An 18,620-nucleotide genomic window follows, 5' to 3' on the forward strand; every position below is an offset into this window, starting at 1 on the left:
CTGCAACTTGAAATCGTTCACTTATCAATAGACTGCAGAAAAATTATTTTGTTCAAGCTGTTAATTATTTGATTAATAAAATGTCAGGTAATAGTGAACAGTGTTTTTGACTGATCAATCTAAACTCATTGATTTACTGTCTGATGAGATGAAGAAAAGCAACAGATTACAACTTGAGAAATAAACAGTAGAATAGTTCCTGATTTATTATCTGTTGATTATTTGTCATCTACAAACTATACTGATGTTGAGACTCCGCCCCTCCTCCGCCCTCAGGTGGAGCGTCCGTCCAGGAAGCGCCGGGACTCCTTTGGGATGTTGGACGGTCTGGAGGAGGACCGGAGCAGCTGCAGCACCGAGTCCAGCGGGGGGAGCGGAGCCTCCAGTCCAGAGGACAGCGAGGATGAAGAGTTAGGAGGAGGGGGAGGAGGAGGAGGAGGAGGGGGAGGGGTGACTCAACTCACCCCCACCTCCTCCTCCTCCTCCTTGACACTCATCAAGACGAATGGACAGGTGTACACCTATCCTGACGGGAAGGCGGGCATGGGTCAGTATGAGAGTCACAGTTTCAGAGACGGCTCAGGGTTGTGAGGATGGATAAATCAAACGCACACACAGTTCAACAGATCAGCTCAGGAAAAATTATACTTTAAATCTTTGTGTACAGATGAAAGTTAGATTCTCACAGCTCACACAAAATGTTTTTAAATCTGTGAACTTGTGATGTGTTGAGTCTCTGTCATCTTTTGTGTCTCTCTGTCGTTGTTTCGTTGACTTTCCAACAGGAAATATTGAACGTCACATGGTACCGAGACTCTGTTCAGTCTGTTCAGTAATCCGTCCGTTATGATCGAGGGTCAAAGCTTGGACTTTCTTTTCTATTTTTGTTTTATCGTGTAAAATCACACATTTTTTTTATCTGCTGCTGCTTCACAATAAAAGTCCCTCTGCTTCCTGCCTTTCTGTCATCAGACGTTTTACTGTGAATCAGCTTCAGGTTGTTTCTGCATCTCTTTGACTCTGCTGCTGTGATGGGATTTATTTATGCACCATGTAAAAGAGAAAACAACATAAAACTAAACATTATGATCCAGACGCAAACAAGAATTCACCACTACTGAAATAAAGAGCAGCCACAGTTTGCACCTTGTGTCTCAGTTTCCTCGTCTCTCTGTGTGTTTCATCAGCGACCTGTGAGATGTGTGGTATGGTGGGAGTCAGAGATGCTTTCTACAGTAAAACCAAACGTTTCTGCAGCGTCTCCTGCTCCAGGAGTTACTCCTCCAACTCCAAGAAGGCCAGCATCCTCGCCAGACTGCAGGTACAAACTCCAACCATCATGTGTTGTTACTGTAAACCTGTAGAACTGAGGCCATGACCTGTGTCTGTACATGAAAAAGCTTGGTGACGTCCAGTGGTTTAACCTTTCAGGTGTCAATCAGCTGATCCAGATGTGTGTTTGATGTGTGAACAGATATCTGAAATGAAAACCAGGGACAATATATCCAAAAAGAAAAGGTTGGACAGTCTTGGTTTCACGTATTTTGACCATGGAAACTGTTGTACTGTAATAAACTATGGTGAAGGCTGACTGATCAAAAGACAACTCCCTACCTTTGCAGCAGTCGTGAAGTCCTGTTGTCTGTCTGTTCCTCAATTATTTATATTCTTTTAGTTTGTAAGAATCCACAGATCAAAAGAATGAAAGGCATTTTTCATAAAAGGTCATGATTGTCGTGTGAAGTCTATCGCAGAGAGTTGGGCAACTTCTTCTTCTTCTTATTCTTCCAACATAAAATCTGTTTTTGTTAGTTTACTCCGCGGTTATGATCTCCTAACCAATGAGTGAGCCAGCTGACCTTTCCTCTGCCTAGAGTCAACAAATAAAAGGGGACAGGCCACCGAAAACAGGGACGTCTGGTCACTCTATTAAAGAGTGCGTGTGCGTGTGTGTGTGTGTGTGCGTGTGTGTGCGTGTGTGTGCGCGTGTATGTGTGTGTTGAAGGGGAAGCCTCCCACTAAAAAGGCCAAGGTTCTTCAGAAACAGCCTCTGATGACTAAGCTGGCGGCCTACGCTCAGCATCAAGCCAACCAGCACAGCGGCGTGAAGAAGAGCGGTGAGTCCGGTTCTCTCCAGACTTTTATTGAATTAAATTCACTTTTTCTATTTTTTTTTAAAATCTGTTTTTATTGAGAATGATTTTCACGTCACATGTCGTCTCTTATACATTTTCCTGTATTCATATTAAAGGTAAAAGTGAAACTCACACTTGTGACTGATTAAACAAACAACTAAAACTCTACATACGTCATCACTCATAGTCATCTGTATACCACCCTCCATTCCCCCTGTGTACATGTACACAAGTACTTCAGTCTTTGGTAATCAAAATATTAAAAATGTATAATTATTATACTAATAGATGAACTAATAATGAATAAAGAATAAAGTGAAATTACAATAAAGTTGATTAATTAAGTAAATAAGAAAAGAAGGAAATAATAATAACAACAATAGAAATAATACCAATAATAAAAAGGACCAAACTCACTCTTGAAGCTCCATGTTTCTTCTTCTGTGTTTTATTTGAAGTTTTGATCCATCAGAAGATATAAAAACCATCTCAGTGTAGTTTCACATCTCCTCTCTCAGGCTTCTCTCTGCAGCTCTAGTAACAACAGGTCCGGGAGGAAATGACTGAAGCTTTTAATGAAACTTAATGTTTGTCAATGATTTTTATTTAAATTCTTTTACTTCTTTATGTGTTGAACTAAAGGTTTGGTGGTTGACTTCACAGCAGCAGCAATAAAGTGTGATCCTCTCTGTAGAAGTCACGTGTGTGTGTGTGTGTGTGTGTGTGTGTGTGTGTGTGTGTGTTGTGTTGTGTTTGCTGTAGTTCCCGTGGAGATGTTTGACTGGGGTCGTTACCTTGGAGATGGAGATGTGATGGGAGCGCCAGTCAGCTGCTTCAAACATGTGAGTGACAGACACACACACACACACACACACACACACACACACACACACACACACAGGTGTGTTGTGTTCGCTCCTGCTCCTACAGGATGGTTGTGAGGTCAAAGGTTATAAGCTCAAAAAAAATCAATATGTGAGTTTGTAATAAACATTATTAAATAACTGAAGGTATAAAAATGATCAGAAAATAATGAAGCATAAAAAGTACCGATGAGGATTCTGACCAACCAGGTCGTCAGTCGTGTTGTTTGGTTGAAACGTGGTTTCTCTGTCGTCGAGGTCCCGATGGGGAGGTCGTGGGGTGACATCAGCGAAGGCGTTAGGGTCGAAGTCCCAAACACTGACAGTGGTCTGCCCATGAAGGTTTACTGGATCGCTGGCATCATTAAACTGGCTGGTACACACACACACACACACACACACACACACTCCTACACCTCCTGAGTCTCAGCCTCACTGTACTAATGAAATGTTATTGACACAGACCGTAAATAAAGATGGACGTCACCCAGAGGTTTCTGAAGCTGCACCGTCGCCATCTTGGCCAGTGTCTGGCTCCACCCCTAACTCTCAAGTAATCCAATAATGGTCAAAGAGGAGGGGCTTGTGTGGAGCTGAGACTTTGGTGCATGTTGGTTTGTGTCAAGCATACGGTCACCCACCTGTCACTCCAAGAGGCCACGCCCTCAATCCTCTATAACTGTAGTCCTTAATAAAATGTAAACAGGTGGTGGTGAGTTATATGAACAGGTCTATAAACAGGTGAGTTATATAAACAGGTGAGTTATATAAACAGGTGTCATGAAGGAGGAAATTAGCTCTAGAGACCAGAACAGTTTTTGTACCAGGCTGTAAACATGTTTATTTCTGCTGTAAAGTTGGACATTTTAACATGGGAGTCTATGGGGACTGACTCACTGTTGGAGCCAGACTCTAGTGGTCGTTAGAGGAACTGCAGGTTCTGGTTCTTCATGTTGATGCTTCATTATTGATCATTGACAATACTTGAGAACAAAAGGCAAGTCTGCAGTTTCTTTGAAACAAAACAAGACTGTGTGTGTGTGTGTGTGTGTGTGTGTGTGTGTGTGTGTGTGTGTGTGTGTGTGTGTGTGTGTGTGTAGGTTTTAAAGCTCTGCTGCGATACGAAGGTTTCGACAGCGACTCCAACAGAGACTTCTGGTTGAACCTGTGCGTGCCGGACATCCACCCGGTGGGCTGGTGTGCAGCTGGAGGAAAACCTCTGGTCCCCCCCCAGAGTAAGTTCAGTATCAGAGCAGACAGGCTGTGAGGTACCAGTCAGTGGGGGTGGGGAGGGGTGTCTTCTGATTGGCTGATGGCGTCCGTCTGTGTTGCAGCTATCCTTCACAGGTTCACCAACTGGAAAACCTTCTTGATTAAAAGACTGACGGGATCCAAAACACTGCCGCCAGACTTCTCCTCCAAGGTCACACACACACACACACACACACACACACACACACACACACACACACACACACATATGATTATCAATTTCAATTCTAATTTCAATTTCTTCTAGTCTGATCACTTTATGACAGCACATTACCGGCATGAGAAGCCTGTTCATACTCTCACTGTCTCCTCGTGCTCCAGGTGCAGGAGAGCATGCAGTTTCCCTTTAAGAAGCAGATGAGGGTGGAGGTGGTGGATAAGACTCACCTGTGTCGGACTCGGGTCGCTCTGGTGGAACAGGTGGGACACGCTGCGCTGCAGGGGTCAGAGGTCGCCGTCCTCAGCCCAGAGAGCGGAAATGACATCATAACCTTTGTGTGTGTGTCTGTGCAGGTGATCGGCGGCCGTCTCCGACTGGTGTACGAGGAGTGCGACGACGGGACGGACGACTTCTGGTGTCACATGTACAGTCCTCTGATCCACAGCATCGGCTGGTCTCGATCCATCGGACACCGCTTCAAACGCTCCGGTGAGTCAGCTGATCTGTAAGTCACAGCTGATCGGTGAGTCACAGCTGATCTGTTTGTCACAGCTGATCGGTGAGTCACAGCTGATCTGTTAGTCACAGCTGATTGATGAGTCACAGCTGATTGATGAGTCACAGCTGATCTGTTAGTCACAGCTGATCTGTGAGTCACAGCTGATCTGTGAGTCACAGCTGATCTGTTAGTCACAGCTGATCTGTTAGTCACAGCTGATCGGTGAGTCACAGCTGATCTGTTAGTCAGCTGATCTGTTAGTCACAGCTGATCTGTTAGTCACAGCTGATCGGTGAGTCACAGCTGATCTGTTAGTCAGCTGATCTGTTAGTCACAGCTGATCTGTTAGTCACAGCTGATCGGTGAGTCACAGCTGATCTGTTAGTCAGCTGATCTGTGAGTCACAGCTGATCTGTTAGTCAGCTGATCTGTTAGTCACAGCTGATCTGTTAGTCAGCTGATCTGTTAGTCACAGCTGATCGGTGAGTCACAGCTGATCTATTAGTCAGCTGGTCTGGTCTCCTGCTGCTGAGCAGGAAGTGTGAGGTGGTTTTTCACAGCTGTCTCTCTGAGAGGCTCCGACTGAACCAGACAGGAAATGTTTGACCCATAAAGTTTAAAGCAGCTGCAGGTGACTCTAGTGTCTGTGTGTTCCTTTCCAGATGTGTCGAAGAAGCTGGACGGGCAGCTGGACGCTCCTGGACAGCTGTTTGCCAAGGTGAGAACGACACACAGCTGGACTTTGAGTTTTTAGTTTTATTACCAGCACACCTACACAGACCTGAGATCAGGTGTGATCAGCCAGAACAGGTGAGAACACCTGGAGCATGGAGGTCCATCCATCCAGACGTCCCTCTCCCCAGCAACGTTTTCCAGCTCCTCCTGAGGCGTTCCCAGACCAGATGAGATAAGAAGTCTGTTCTGGTTCTGTCCTGGGACTTGGACCCAGTTGGATCAGATTCCTGAACCACCTCAACTGGCGTCTTTCCAGATGTCTGTCTCCTCAGCCTCCGAGACTGAGCTCAGACATCTTACAGAGGAAACTCATTTCAGCCAGTCGTACTCACAATCCCACTGTTTCAGTCACCGCCCACAGGTGAGGAGTGAAACACAGACCGACCAATCAGAAGCAGCGATCCGCCCGTCAGTGCTGGAGGTGTCGAGCTTTATTGGTTTGAATGCTGATAGCGTCTCCTGTGTTTCAGGTGAAGGAGGTGGATCAGACCGGCTCGTGGTTCGAGGACGGGATGAAGCTGGAGGCCATCGACCCTCTGAACCTGTCGGCCATCTGTGTGGCCACGGTCAGGAAGGTGAGGGCCCGCCTCTGTGGACAGCTGTCAGCCAATCAAATCAAAGCAGCCTGAAACTGTCACGCTGTCATTAAATAACAAATACTCTGCTACTCCTTTAGCTCATCATGCTAATAGCCGTTACAGTTGCAGAAACCTTCTTCCTCAGTGATGAAGACTCCTCCTCCTCCCGCAGGTCTTGGCTGACGGGTATCTGATGATCGGCATCGATGGTTCAGAGGCGGCGGACGGTTCAGACTGGTTCTGTTATCACTCCATGTCTCCCTCCATCTTCCCCGCCGGCTTTTGTGAGATCAACAACATCGAGCTGACTCCCCCCAGAGGTGACAGCTGTAGACACACCACTCCTCCATCTACAGAAAAACATATAAACTGATTTAAAAAACTCTTAAAGCTCCTCCAGTGTAAAGGTCTGTGTCCATGTGTAGTGTGATTATAGATTATAGATCAGCTCTAGCTTCTATATTAATACTGTGAAAGTATCAAAGCCTCAGTCCACAGAGAAATGCACACAGCCTGTATTCAGAAACTGAGCCTTAAAACCAGCCGTCAGGACTTCTGGAACTTTGTGATGTCACAACAAAGCAGTCACCAAGCCCCGCCCACCTGGACGAACCATCCAAACCTTGCAGGATTTGGTTTCTCTGAGTGTTTTTACCTGAAATCTGCTTTATTTTTATTGGATCACTCAGAAAACAGTCAGCCAATCAGAAGAGAGGCTCAGAGCCTCCTCTCTTCTGATGGGCTCACCGACCTGTTGTTACTAGAGCTGCAGAGAGAAGCCTGAGAGAGGAGATGTAAAACTACACTGAGATGGTTTTTATATCTTCTGATGGATCAACACTTCAAATAAAACACAGAAGAAGAAGAAACATGGAGCTTTAACAGATTCTTGTCCGGAGTCCCAACAGTGACTTTTCACTCTGAACGTCTCTCCCTGTCTCTCAGGTTACACCAACCTCCCCTTCAGATGGTTTGAGTATCTGAAGGAAACCAAGTCTGTGGCTGCTCCGGTGACCCTCTTCAACAAGGTGAGACCGAACACGAGAGGCGAGGCAGTCCGTTAATCCGTCAGTCAGTCAGTCTTCAAAGTTCACGGCAGGTTTACAGCCCCAGAGCTTCATAAGATGTTTTCATTGGGGCTGAACGAGAAGCACAAAGAATCATATTGAGATTATTTTGGCAGATGTGAGAGTCATGCTTCAGTTGTTGTGACGTATTCTACTTTTATCAGAGAAATTGCAGCTCCTTTGATTTTGATATTGAACTTAATGAGATTTTGATAATATTTTGATTAATTGTTCAGCTCTAGTTTAAAGTACTTTAAAATGTAAATATTCAAGCCCCCCCCCCTTCCTCCATCAGGACGTCCCCAACCACGGTTTCTGCCCCGGTATGAAGCTGGAGGCCGTGGACCTCATGGAGCCCCGGCTGGTGTGCGTCGCCACGGTGACCCGCATCGTCCACCGGTTGCTACGGATACACTTTGACGGCTGGGAGGACGAGTACGACCAGTGGGTGGACTGCGAGTCACCCGACCTCTACCCGGTCGGCTGGTGTCAGCTGACTGGATACCAGCTGCAGCCTCCTGCTGTTAACGCAGGTAAAACACACTCGCAGTACGACTCAGCTCGGGTCAGACCAGACGCATCTTCATGGCGTCATGTGACAGGAAGTGTTAAAGGAACACTTCAGCCTTTTAGGAAGAACTCTTATTTGCTTTCTTGAAGATTGACATTGACCTGCAGAAAGACGCTGAGGCAGCGGGTCATCAGCTGTTTCCTCATTTGTCCTCCTGGCGTCACCGTTTATAGAAACCGCAAACTCTCCGAGACTGAACATACTTCAGCCGAGATAAGTTTCCTGGACTCCCGTCCGTCTGCTCGTCTCACCCTCACATTCCTTCTGACACCAGAAGCTCATGAGCTTCATGGGAACTCTGCTGTAACGTTCATGAAAATCCAAACTGAAGCTGCTGAGACCAAGTCTGTTAATGAGAAGAATCAAATCTAAACGACCTCTCAGAGCCATGATGATGATGATGATGATATGACTGATTTGAATTTGAATTTCAGTATGTTTAATTCTAAATTCATTCAGATTAAGCCGCTATAATGAAAGAGTGTTTTCCACCTGTGAAGAGAAGCCAGAACTAAACAGTAAACATGATAAGAATCCACCTTCAGAGACATAGTTAGTTATAGTTATATGAGTCTGGACAGAACAGGGATGGATTCCTGTGTAAGCTGCTGTTTTAGAGCAGAGAATGGATGAACTGATTTTTTTATCCGGGTGTGAAGATATAAAATGTATAAATAAATCACGTGGTGTCGGATTGTGCAGAGACTTGCGTACCTGCCGATACCCGACACTGTTTTTTAGGCAGCATCAGAGGCATTTCCGATTCTTTATCGGAACAACTCCAATTCTAGTTCTAAAAGTCATTAAGAGGATGTTTTCCACTGGTCACCCACACAGAAATGTAATATATGACATAAATGTCCCCATGTCAACAGTGATGTTTCCATATATCTAGCTAAAATAAATTGTATGTGTTTGTTCAGGTTCCAGAGAACTGCAGTCAGCAGCGTCCAAACAGAGGAAGAAGTCCCAACAGTACAAGGGGCAAAAGAAAAGTGAGTCTCTGTGTCTGAAACTGAACATTTCTGGGTTTGAGACTGTTGGTCAGAAAAAATAAGACATTTAATTTCCTGACACTCTAGGAAATGATATATATAAATATTTGACTGTTTTCTGATGTTTTATAGACCAATTGATTAATTGAGAAAATAATTGGCAGATTAGTTGATTTTAAGAATATTTGTCAGTTGCAGCTGTAAAGTTATATATTTGGTAGACGATGTAATGATTCAAAGTCCTGGAAACATGTTTTGCTTCCTCTGAATAAAATCATTTCTAGTGTTTTTTATGGATATATTTGGTTTCTTTACAAAAAGCCGCGAAACTGACATTTGTAAGAAAACATCACATATTATAACTTTCAGAAAGAGCCACAGCTGAATATCTCCAGCTGTCAGAAACCAGAAACTGAAAACGCTGTTTAACCGAATTTACCTCCGTCTCTCAGAGAGGAAGTTGCCCGTCGCCAAGCGACCTGTCAGTCTCTCTGGTGCCGTGGTGACAGGCGTCCCCAGGAACCTATCAGGAGATGAGAACGAGACTCCGCCAGATTACCCATCACCCCCTACTCCTGCTTCAGCAGCCCAACCCCTCTCTGCAGACCTAGAGAGCAGCCCTAATACGGAGGGGGGGGCAGGTATTTATATATGTGTTATATATGTTTATATTGTTGTGAGGACCCTCATTCACATGAACCTTAACCAACTCAAAGCCTGAACTCAACCTGATTCTAACCTGAACCATAAAACCTTCAGACAGATGTGAAATAGTAGGAACTGCCCAAAATGTTCTCAATGCAGAAAGGTAGAAAACTAATATAGAATTTAGCATGTTAGCATGTTGCAGTGGGCGATATATGGAATATACTCCATGTGTGGGATGTAGTAAATCACAATATCACAAACATCGATTTATAAATTGTCACATAACTGTTTTAAGATGCTGGCATGAAATAATTTTTGGCGTTTTGCTCTTTCCGCTCTCTCGCTCTCACAGACACACTCCCTCGCCCATCCAGAAAACTCTCCATGTGTGACGTAGGTGAGGAGGCATGTCGGTTTGTATCTGGAGTGGAGGGCGCCACAGAGAGTTTATCTGGGTTTAGAAACTGTAACTGAAGATGGAGGCAGAGCAGCTGGTTCAGAGACGGCATCAGACACACCGTCTGCCTTACGGGTGCGCGGCAGCTGCGTCGCGCTTGTGCGGCAGCTGCGTCGCTAAAATGCTGCCCTACACATGTTAAATCATTAACCAGTTATAACCAACATTAAGTTCCTGCTGTGACCATCTAGTTCATGTGTCTCCTCTGTCTCTACATGCAGCTGCTAAAATGGTTAAAAACATAAGTTATATATTTTTTGTGTCGTATTCACATAAAGTGCAGACGTTGAAACAGTCGTATATAATGTTGCTGGTCTCAAACACGACTCTCTGTTCTGTCGCTCGTCACAGTGAGAAACGGGCGAGATGTTGAATCTGTAGATCACTCAGAGCAGCAGCATGAGAGTCAGTCTCTTTATGCATCCAAGGGTTAAATCATCATTTATAAGGTTCTATAGAGGAGAATTTAAAATAATGCGACATATCGTGTATCGCGATATAGCCTAAAAATATTGCAATATTATAGTAGTTTTGGCATCAGCATGAGATCGCCTTTTTTGGATGGAACTGAATTCAGTGTTTTATTGTAAAGATTTTTCTGTTTTTTGTCGTTGTGTCACAGAATTACATTTTGAACGGTGTACATTTTAACATGTGGTTGAGTTATGGAAACACTGTTCACAGGTCAATGAAAGTGAGATCTCAGCAGCACTCCTGATGTCCTCTCTGTTTCTGCAGGTTCACAGATTAAAGAGGAGAACGCTGAAGGGACAGATTTATGTTCTGAAAGGACTGAAACAGAAACCAACGGATCCTCTGGAGATTTCTTCACCAACCAGGACCAGTAGTAGGCCTCATCCATCCCTCACCGCCTTTTACACTCCAGCCATCCATCCCTCTTTTCTAGAGTTTCAACCCTCGTGAAATCATCTGCTGTGATTAAATCAGTTATTTATTTATTTCTTGGACACACTTTAAACACATCACACCTTCTGATGTTGTCAGCAGTAACAACTTCAGCTGACCGCCCTCCTCACACTGCAGAGATACCACTTCTCTTTAGTCAGAAACCCACTTGTAGCCTGTATGAACACATGAGTGTCCAGTCCTACCGACCGTTCTCCATCTGTCCATCCACAGTTTTTAATCCTCAGTGTTTCCCTCTTTCTCTTGGTGCCCGGTCAGATTGAAATTCATCCGCACACATTCACGAAATTCTAGGTTGTGTTGGAAACTTGCTGATGTTAGTGTAGCTACCAGTTAGGACAATGAGCCCTTTACAACCGTGCTAGGGGGATTGGGTCAATGATATCTTGTGTTTTTTATTTATTCTTTATTTTAAGGCCAGCAATATTTCTAAAAAACTGAATCAGTTCCAAAAATCTGTTTAATCAGAGCTACAGGACTCTACCTGGGAACATGCTAGTGCTATCCAGCCAAAATAGTCTACTAGCTAGCTAGCTGCCTTGCTAAGTTCCAGTTAAAGCTAGTTAGCTCTAAACTCCAGAGGATTAACACCAGCCAAAATTAATAAAAGTTGGCTTAAGGTGTTATATTAAAATATCTTACTCTGCTTAAGCCTCTGTTTAGCCACATGACTGTATAAATTGACAGTAAAAACTGAAAATCTGCAGTCCAAGGTGACGTCTCCAGATGTCTCGTTTTCTCCGACCGGCAGTCCAAATCCTATAGATATTCAGTTTACCAGCGTAACAAAGAAAAACATCAAACCGTCACATGAGAAGTTAGAAACGGCAAATACTTGACATCCGGTTAACATCTATTTAATCAGAGCTACACAGCTGTAGCTGGGAACATGCTAGCTCTAACCAGCCAACTAATTAGCTAATCAGGCTAATCAGGATGCTAGCTCACTAACAGCATGAAATGTAAATACTGTTTATTCAAGAAATAATGTTTTTATAAAGATTATTTATGAGCAATTAAAAAAAAAAAAAATAATGAATTGATGTTGAGCTGAAGATTCACTCATTAATTTGACTGAGCCATCATTCTCATTTCAAAAACTGTCGTGTCATCTCCCTGGTTTTGGTTTTCCCAGGAACAAAGTAACTTTACTACACTGATTTCATTGGCATGTGGGGGAAAATGGCGCTACTGCCGTCTGAAGTATCACTACTCACACTTACACGCTTCTGGTTGAGCAAACTGGGCAAAGAAGACCAGAATACAGAAGCAAATGAAGTAGAAAAAGAATGTAAAGGAGGACAGGTGCAGTAGCATTACTCATCAGGACAAAAGGGATCAATGGAGGAAAAAAAGAACACAATGGTAAAACTTTTGTATAATGATTTTTTCACCGCCAAGATCTTTGTTGTTTGTACGTGTTCGTGTGGTGTGTTCGAGGGTCACGACTCCTGACGTAATAGTAATGATACCGGATGCTTCGTAACGTCATGTTGAGATTAGCAGTCATTTAAAAACAGTGTAGGAGTGTGTTAAAGTGTGTGTGAATGCTGGGGTTTGGATTCTGGATCGACGAGCTGTCAGGGCGCCGCAAAACAAGAAACCAGCCAACAAGGACTCGTGGTAGCTACTGGTTTTTTTGGGGTTTTTATAATCACTGCCAAAAGTCTGCAGCAATCAACATTCAAATGACATAATCAATAGATACAGTATATTGTGACTGTTCAGCATCAGTCCGGCTGAAAGTTTAAAACCAGTTAAATGTGTTTTGTCTATAGAAACATCATCTTTATTGGGAAAATACTTTTTTTTCCTTCCAAAAATCACTTTGACTTCAGCCACGTGACTATAGTATATGCAATAAGTCAATTAACCAATAATCAAATAAATAATTTTCAATACTGGTGCCAATTTGATAAGCTACCTTCCAGGATTAATACCAAAATGTTCTAACTGCTAACAGGCTAACTGCTAGCCGGATCATGCTTCACTCCCCCCTCTAGTTAAAAAGGTAACTGTCAGTAAGCTAGCTTGTTAGCTCAGTTACTAACAGAGAAATAAATTCACAGATTATTCAGGAGACATGTTTCTACCATGTGCGTCCTAACTGCGTGTGAATCGTTTCTTGGTTGTGGAACAGAGGAGAGTTTTAAAACTGATCTTAGCAACACAGCTAAGTTACGTTAGCTTCCATATCTGCGTCACCAAAGCTGAAAATAACAGAAAAGTTTAACCAGGATTTAATCTACCTACCCCTAACCCTAACTACTGGCACCACCACATTAAACTAGAAAGCTGCTGTGAACAACAGCTTTTGTTTATACAACATTTATTTGGCTGTTTTTTGTAAAATAATCAAAGGGATTGATTAAAAAACTGATCCGCTGAAACTTATTGATTTTATCTTTACTAATATGAAAAAATAAATGTAAAAGTAATGCTCAAATCCAACACAATCACTTACCACTCAAATAATGTATGTTTTTATTTGACTTTTTATGTTCAAACGTGGGTCACATTTAAAAATCCCTGTACAATTTATTTTAATGAATGAAACAAGAATCAAACAGATAATATCTGCTCAGTGACCAGCAGAGGAGGAATGTGGTTATACTGGGACATTCCCAGTATCTCCAGTATACACCAGTGTTTTTATACTGGGTGTCTTGGTGGTTGAAGGTGGAGAGCTGTGTGAATGTGAAGCAGGGTCCGACTTCCCTCGATACAGAAAAACAGTTCCTACGAGTTAACAGTAGACGAGCAGCTAAAAAAGTTTTATATACGTCTTCACTCACTAACTATTAATACCTCACAAAGATTAAAGATTAAATAGGGATTAAAATAATCTTTAGCATTTAAAAGATGGTAAACAAAAGGATATAATAGAGATTATTTCAAAAACACAGATTGTAAGAGTATATTTGATTAAAAGAAAATGATCACATTCTAAAATACTTGATGGTAAACGTATAACACAAAATATAATTTAACAAAAAATATGTGTAACAAAGAAATAGTTAATTTGATTAACTGTTTTTATCCAAGGTTCTGTACCTGGTAGCATCATTGAGCTGTAGGTTCACAAAGAAAAGAGAAATGTATTTCAAATGCTACTACAATGTTAGTATACAAACAAATACTTTGTTTTATTAAATTATTTATGATCTATGAAAGGGCACTGCATTCACCAAAAGCAGTAATTTTGTAATTATAATTATAATTATTTTAACGTGCTAAAGTTATAAAGTTGACATGAATCGTAAACAAATGTTAGATGTTAATGTGCTCACCTAACATATCAGGATGCAAATCACAATTATTTTGATTATAGATTAAGCTGCAGAAGATGAAAATAAAAAGAAAAGATGCATTTTAAAGATTTTTATTTGTGTGGCTGAAGAAAGAGCCATAAAATAAACATGACCGACCCAAATTCTATTCTGTTGTTGGTGCTGACAGTAAGAGCTCAGTTTCACATGATGAGTTTAACTTTTTCTCTCGTTCAGTGTTAGTTTTGTCTCTTTGTGTAAATCTGAATGTGTCAAAAAGAATGTGTAGAGACAGTAAGATGGCAGTAATGTAATTCATAAATGCTGTGAGTGATTTTTTTTTATAACAAATTTGAATGTGAATATTCCCTAGTTTATGTGCATTTGATTCAAATCACAGCCCCATCCTTTGTGTGTCTGTGGACAACTTGTCAGTATTCTGTAGTAATGTTAACCACAATCAAAGTCCAACATCATATGTAGTCAAAAAAGGTCCAAGAGCCAAGGGGGTCCATGAAGGTCCCCTTAAGTTTAGCTAATGCCTTTGCTAGTTGATATAGAGTAATGCAGATACATAAAACTGAAGCAACTACAGTGTAAGCGACAATCTAATTTAATTAGTAGTGCTAATTTCGTCAATGAAATCTTTGACAAAAAATCTTTTTCCACAAAAAAACAAATCTGAAACTGAATAAAAACCTTCAACAAAAAGAGCTGATGAAATTTATACAAACAAAAACTAAATCATTATGTGAAAGACAGACAAGTGGACAAATTAACTAATTGGTTATAATGCAAAGTATTTTTTAAATACATCCATCTGTGAAAACACATAAAAAAATGTCTTTTAGTTTTTGATTAAAATGAAAAATAACTAAATAACTAAAATGTGAATAAATCTTTCTGACAATAATTTAAAAATACTTAAATTAATAGAAATAGAAATGCCAAAATTAACACTGCTAATTAGTTTCCAATGTAAACTTAATGTGTTTTAATCTAGTTAAATCTAATTTAATCTATGGACGCCCATTTCTGCCAGGAAAAGAAAAAAAAAGATAAAAATCTAGACAGGATGAATATGAAAATAAGTCAAAACTTTGACTCATGTCACATTATTCTTAGATGGATAATACAATTTTTACTTGTATCTCATAATTTTGACCTTATGTCTTATTAATTTATTAATGTTTTATTTTGATGTCCACGTTTTTATTTATTTATTTTCTCTGGTGGAAATGGGCCTCCATACTTATCTAATCTTGGTGTATGTTCTCTAGGAGAGAAAGGCTTTATGCCAACGCACAAATCAAGTGTTATAGGGCTCTTAGTGAAAAACATAAGCAACTTGTGAGTCTGTGTGAGCATGTATCGGTCTCAGCATCTTGCACACTAAACTAGTAGCTGTTTTTTAAATTCATTACTTGTTAGTCGCACTACTGTGTGTATGTTGTCCGTTGGTGTTTGTTGCCTTTTTGTACGTGAATCTCCAATAACGTCAAACTGTCTCATTTGTATTATGGTGCTATCTATAGATGATATATACACATTTGATAATGTTTCTATGGAATGATTTTGACAAACCGTCTTGTGACCCTGGTGAAGAACTTGTTCCTGTATTTTGAACGCAGCTGTTTGCAATAGATTTTTGTACAAGGAGAAAATGATTGATGTTTGTTTAAAGGGGAAAACTGTTCAATTTAAAGGATTAAAGGTGATAGATTGAATCCTTAAATTCAGCGGTCTTCTCTGTCAGTTTGAAATGTTTTATGTGTGTGTCAGCAGCAGGAAGGAGGATTTTATGGGTTTTATAGGATTTTTGTGGGGTTCAAAATGACTTATTAAATGGCAGCGTTTTCTTAGACCCTGGTTTGGGACCCAAAGACAAAAATGTTTTCAACAGTCGAGAAGCCGAGACTGTCAGTGGTTGCTTTTTTTCATACTTGTTAATCTTGTGACAGTTTTTTTTATTACAACCGAAAACATATCTGATGATTGAATTAGAAAATGTATGAGAGTTAAAGAAGTATATTTTTCAAACATAGTTTAGTGGTGATCAGGAGGCTGTTATCATGGAGTCGTTCCACCAAGTCTAGAGAAGATTTGTTATCTCCAGATGATGAGATACTTAGATTATAATCAGGACTTAATCACTTGAAGCTTGGAGATCTTGAATTGGGTTGGAGGTTCCAACCCTTTGGAGATATTTTAATTTTGCACCCAAACCAAGACTAAAACCAAGACTGGTCACAAAATTGGCTTGCTAACAAAATTTTGGACCTGAACCATGACTGAAACCAAAATGGAATCAGGCTCAAAATTGGAATGGGCACAAATTCCAAAATTCCTAGACCGGATCAGGTACAAAATTTTGAAGACTCAGGGTCATGAGTTGTCTTGAGGTAACTGGTACAAAATTTTGTAAAGTTCCAAGATTGGATTGGGTACAATATTTTGAAGATAATTTACTTGGGGTCATGACTTTATTATCTTTAGTTTAGAGGTCTTGGATCAGGTTCTAATAGACCCATGGAAAACCTACTGAGTCTGACAAAAAGACAGATAAAAGACCTGATATGACAGAGACCTGAGGATATTCAGATACTGTAAAGACATAACACAGTTTTCAAGAATCATCCAATGTCAAAGTTTTTATCTTATAGTACGATTGTGTCACACTGACCACAGACCTGCAGCAATAGATCAGAACTGTACCAGACCTGTTCAGACTAAATATGATTCAGACCCTGACATAAATCAGGTCCTGAATTGTTCCCCATTCCTAGGAACTAAGTAGACCTGTACATTTTCGAGTAAAAAACAAGATTTGTCATCTCAGGAATACAAAATATTGAAACTTTTAAGATGAGATAACAAGGTAATTAACAGGCCTGAAAAAACTATTAGCAACCCCAGATGCTCCCGACTTCTGATGGCGACCTGGGCTGCTTTTACAAAGACTTCTTCCTTGTGATATACAACTCACTTCAAAACAGACAAATAAGCTTTTGTCTTGTTCTCTTTCCCTGCAAAACCTTCAGGACAGAGCCAGAAACCAGAAGAGAGATTTTCTTAAAGCTGAAGTCTGCAGACCCAAAACAAGACTGACAGATTTTTTACAATGGATAAAAATGTGAGATCTGAATAATCTGTGTGTGTCCCAAACTGATGAGGTTTATGAAAACCTGTCGAAACTGTTAATGTCCATGTTGTTCACATGTTCATGCTGGGAACATGACGTTTACCGAGCTGTTATTAAAACATGCAAATGATTTAAAAATATATATAGATATAGATCTATATACTGTAAATGTATCACAAAAAATGTAGTTATGTACTGATGTTAACTTTCATGAAGCTTTTTTTAATACATTGTGCAATTTTTTGGCAGCATGATTGTGAAGAAATTATTACATTTAGATGTAAAATGAACGACTCACTTTACATTTTTTATGCAATAAAAAGAAACAGAAAATAATGGTTTGAAGTTATTTGTTCTTCATCTGAAAGTAATAATGTTCAATTATGAATAATTTACTTGTTGGTTAAACAAATTAAAAATTAGTTTTTATTCAAACCAAGTTTTTTTTAATGTAACAAAAGTAATATTTTTTCTGTAATGTTTGTTTTTTCCAGATGTAGTCCTCTTTAAATTTTTTTTGTTTTTTTTTCTGGGTTTTTTTTGTATTTCAACACTAAATGCAGCAGAGAATGATGCGTGAAAGATGTTTGCTGAACACTTTAGCCAAGTTTGTGAAGTTTTTCCCTCTATGACAGCTTTAACTGTCAGCTTGATAAATGTGAAAATAGTATATTAAGGAAAAAAGTCATACTATAGTAAGGCATAAAAGTCAAATTATAATATGGTATAAAAAGACATAGTATAGTAGGCATAAAAAGTCGTATATTAAGTCATAAAACATCAGAGTATCATAAGGCATGGAAATACGTAGTATAGTAAGGTATAAAAAGTCATATATTAAGTCATAAAAAGTCAGAGTATACTTAGGCAAAAAAGTCATAGTACAATAAGGTATAAAAAGTAATAGTATACTAACGCATAAAAAATTATAGTATTGTAAGTTATAAAACGTCATAGTATAAGAAGGCAAAAAAGTCATAGTATAGTAAGGTACAGAAAGTCATGGTATAGTAAGGCATAAAAAGTCATAGTATAGTAAGACGTAAAAAGTCATAGTATACTAAGTCAAAAAAGTCATAGTATAGTAGGGGCATAAAAAGTCATTGAAAGTCATAGTATAGTAAGTTACAAAAAGTCATAGTATAGGAAGGCAAAAAAGTCATAGTATATTAAGGCGTAAAAAGTAATAGTATACTAAGGCAAAAAAGTCATAAAATAGTCATTGTATACTACGGCATAAAAAGTCATACGATAATAAGGCATGAAAAGTCATAAAAAAAGTAATTGTTTACTAAGGCATGA

At 40.2% G+C, this 18,620-nt stretch overlaps 1 protein-coding gene across 1 annotated transcript in view; it reads left to right on the forward strand.

Annotated features, from left to right (window-relative positions):
* The window catches only part of LOC111649196 (MBT domain-containing protein 1-like), a 19,196-nt gene extending 1,542 nt beyond the window's left edge, over positions 1–17,654 (forward strand). The window contains exons 2-18 of the mRNA XM_087171890.1: positions 277–547; positions 1,188–1,321; positions 2,006–2,117; positions 2,898–2,977; positions 3,257–3,374; positions 4,099–4,233; positions 4,333–4,421; positions 4,592–4,690; positions 4,784–4,919; positions 5,592–5,647; positions 6,135–6,239; positions 6,415–6,562; positions 7,188–7,270; positions 7,605–7,842; positions 8,804–8,875; positions 9,328–9,516; positions 10,719–17,654. Coding sequence (XP_087028016.1) covers positions 277–547; positions 1,188–1,321; positions 2,006–2,117; positions 2,898–2,977; positions 3,257–3,374; positions 4,099–4,233; positions 4,333–4,421; positions 4,592–4,690; positions 4,784–4,919; positions 5,592–5,647; positions 6,135–6,239; positions 6,415–6,562; positions 7,188–7,270; positions 7,605–7,842; positions 8,804–8,875; positions 9,328–9,516; positions 10,719–10,828 — 2,175 coding nt within the window. The 3' untranslated portion in view covers positions 10,829–17,654. The remainder of the gene's footprint in view (positions 1–276; positions 548–1,187; positions 1,322–2,005; positions 2,118–2,897; positions 2,978–3,256; positions 3,375–4,098; positions 4,234–4,332; positions 4,422–4,591; positions 4,691–4,783; positions 4,920–5,591; positions 5,648–6,134; positions 6,240–6,414; positions 6,563–7,187; positions 7,271–7,604; positions 7,843–8,803; positions 8,876–9,327; positions 9,517–10,718) is intronic.
* Positions 17,655–18,620: the final 966 nt, after the last annotated feature.

Source organism: Seriola lalandi, unplaced genomic scaffold (assembly GCF_002814215.2).
Source record: "Seriola lalandi dorsalis isolate HSWRI2012SDOR001 ecotype SW California unplaced genomic scaffold, Sedor1 jcf7180002050161, whole genome shotgun sequence".
Taxonomy (NCBI): domain Eukaryota; kingdom Metazoa; phylum Chordata; class Actinopteri; order Carangiformes; family Carangidae; genus Seriola; species Seriola lalandi.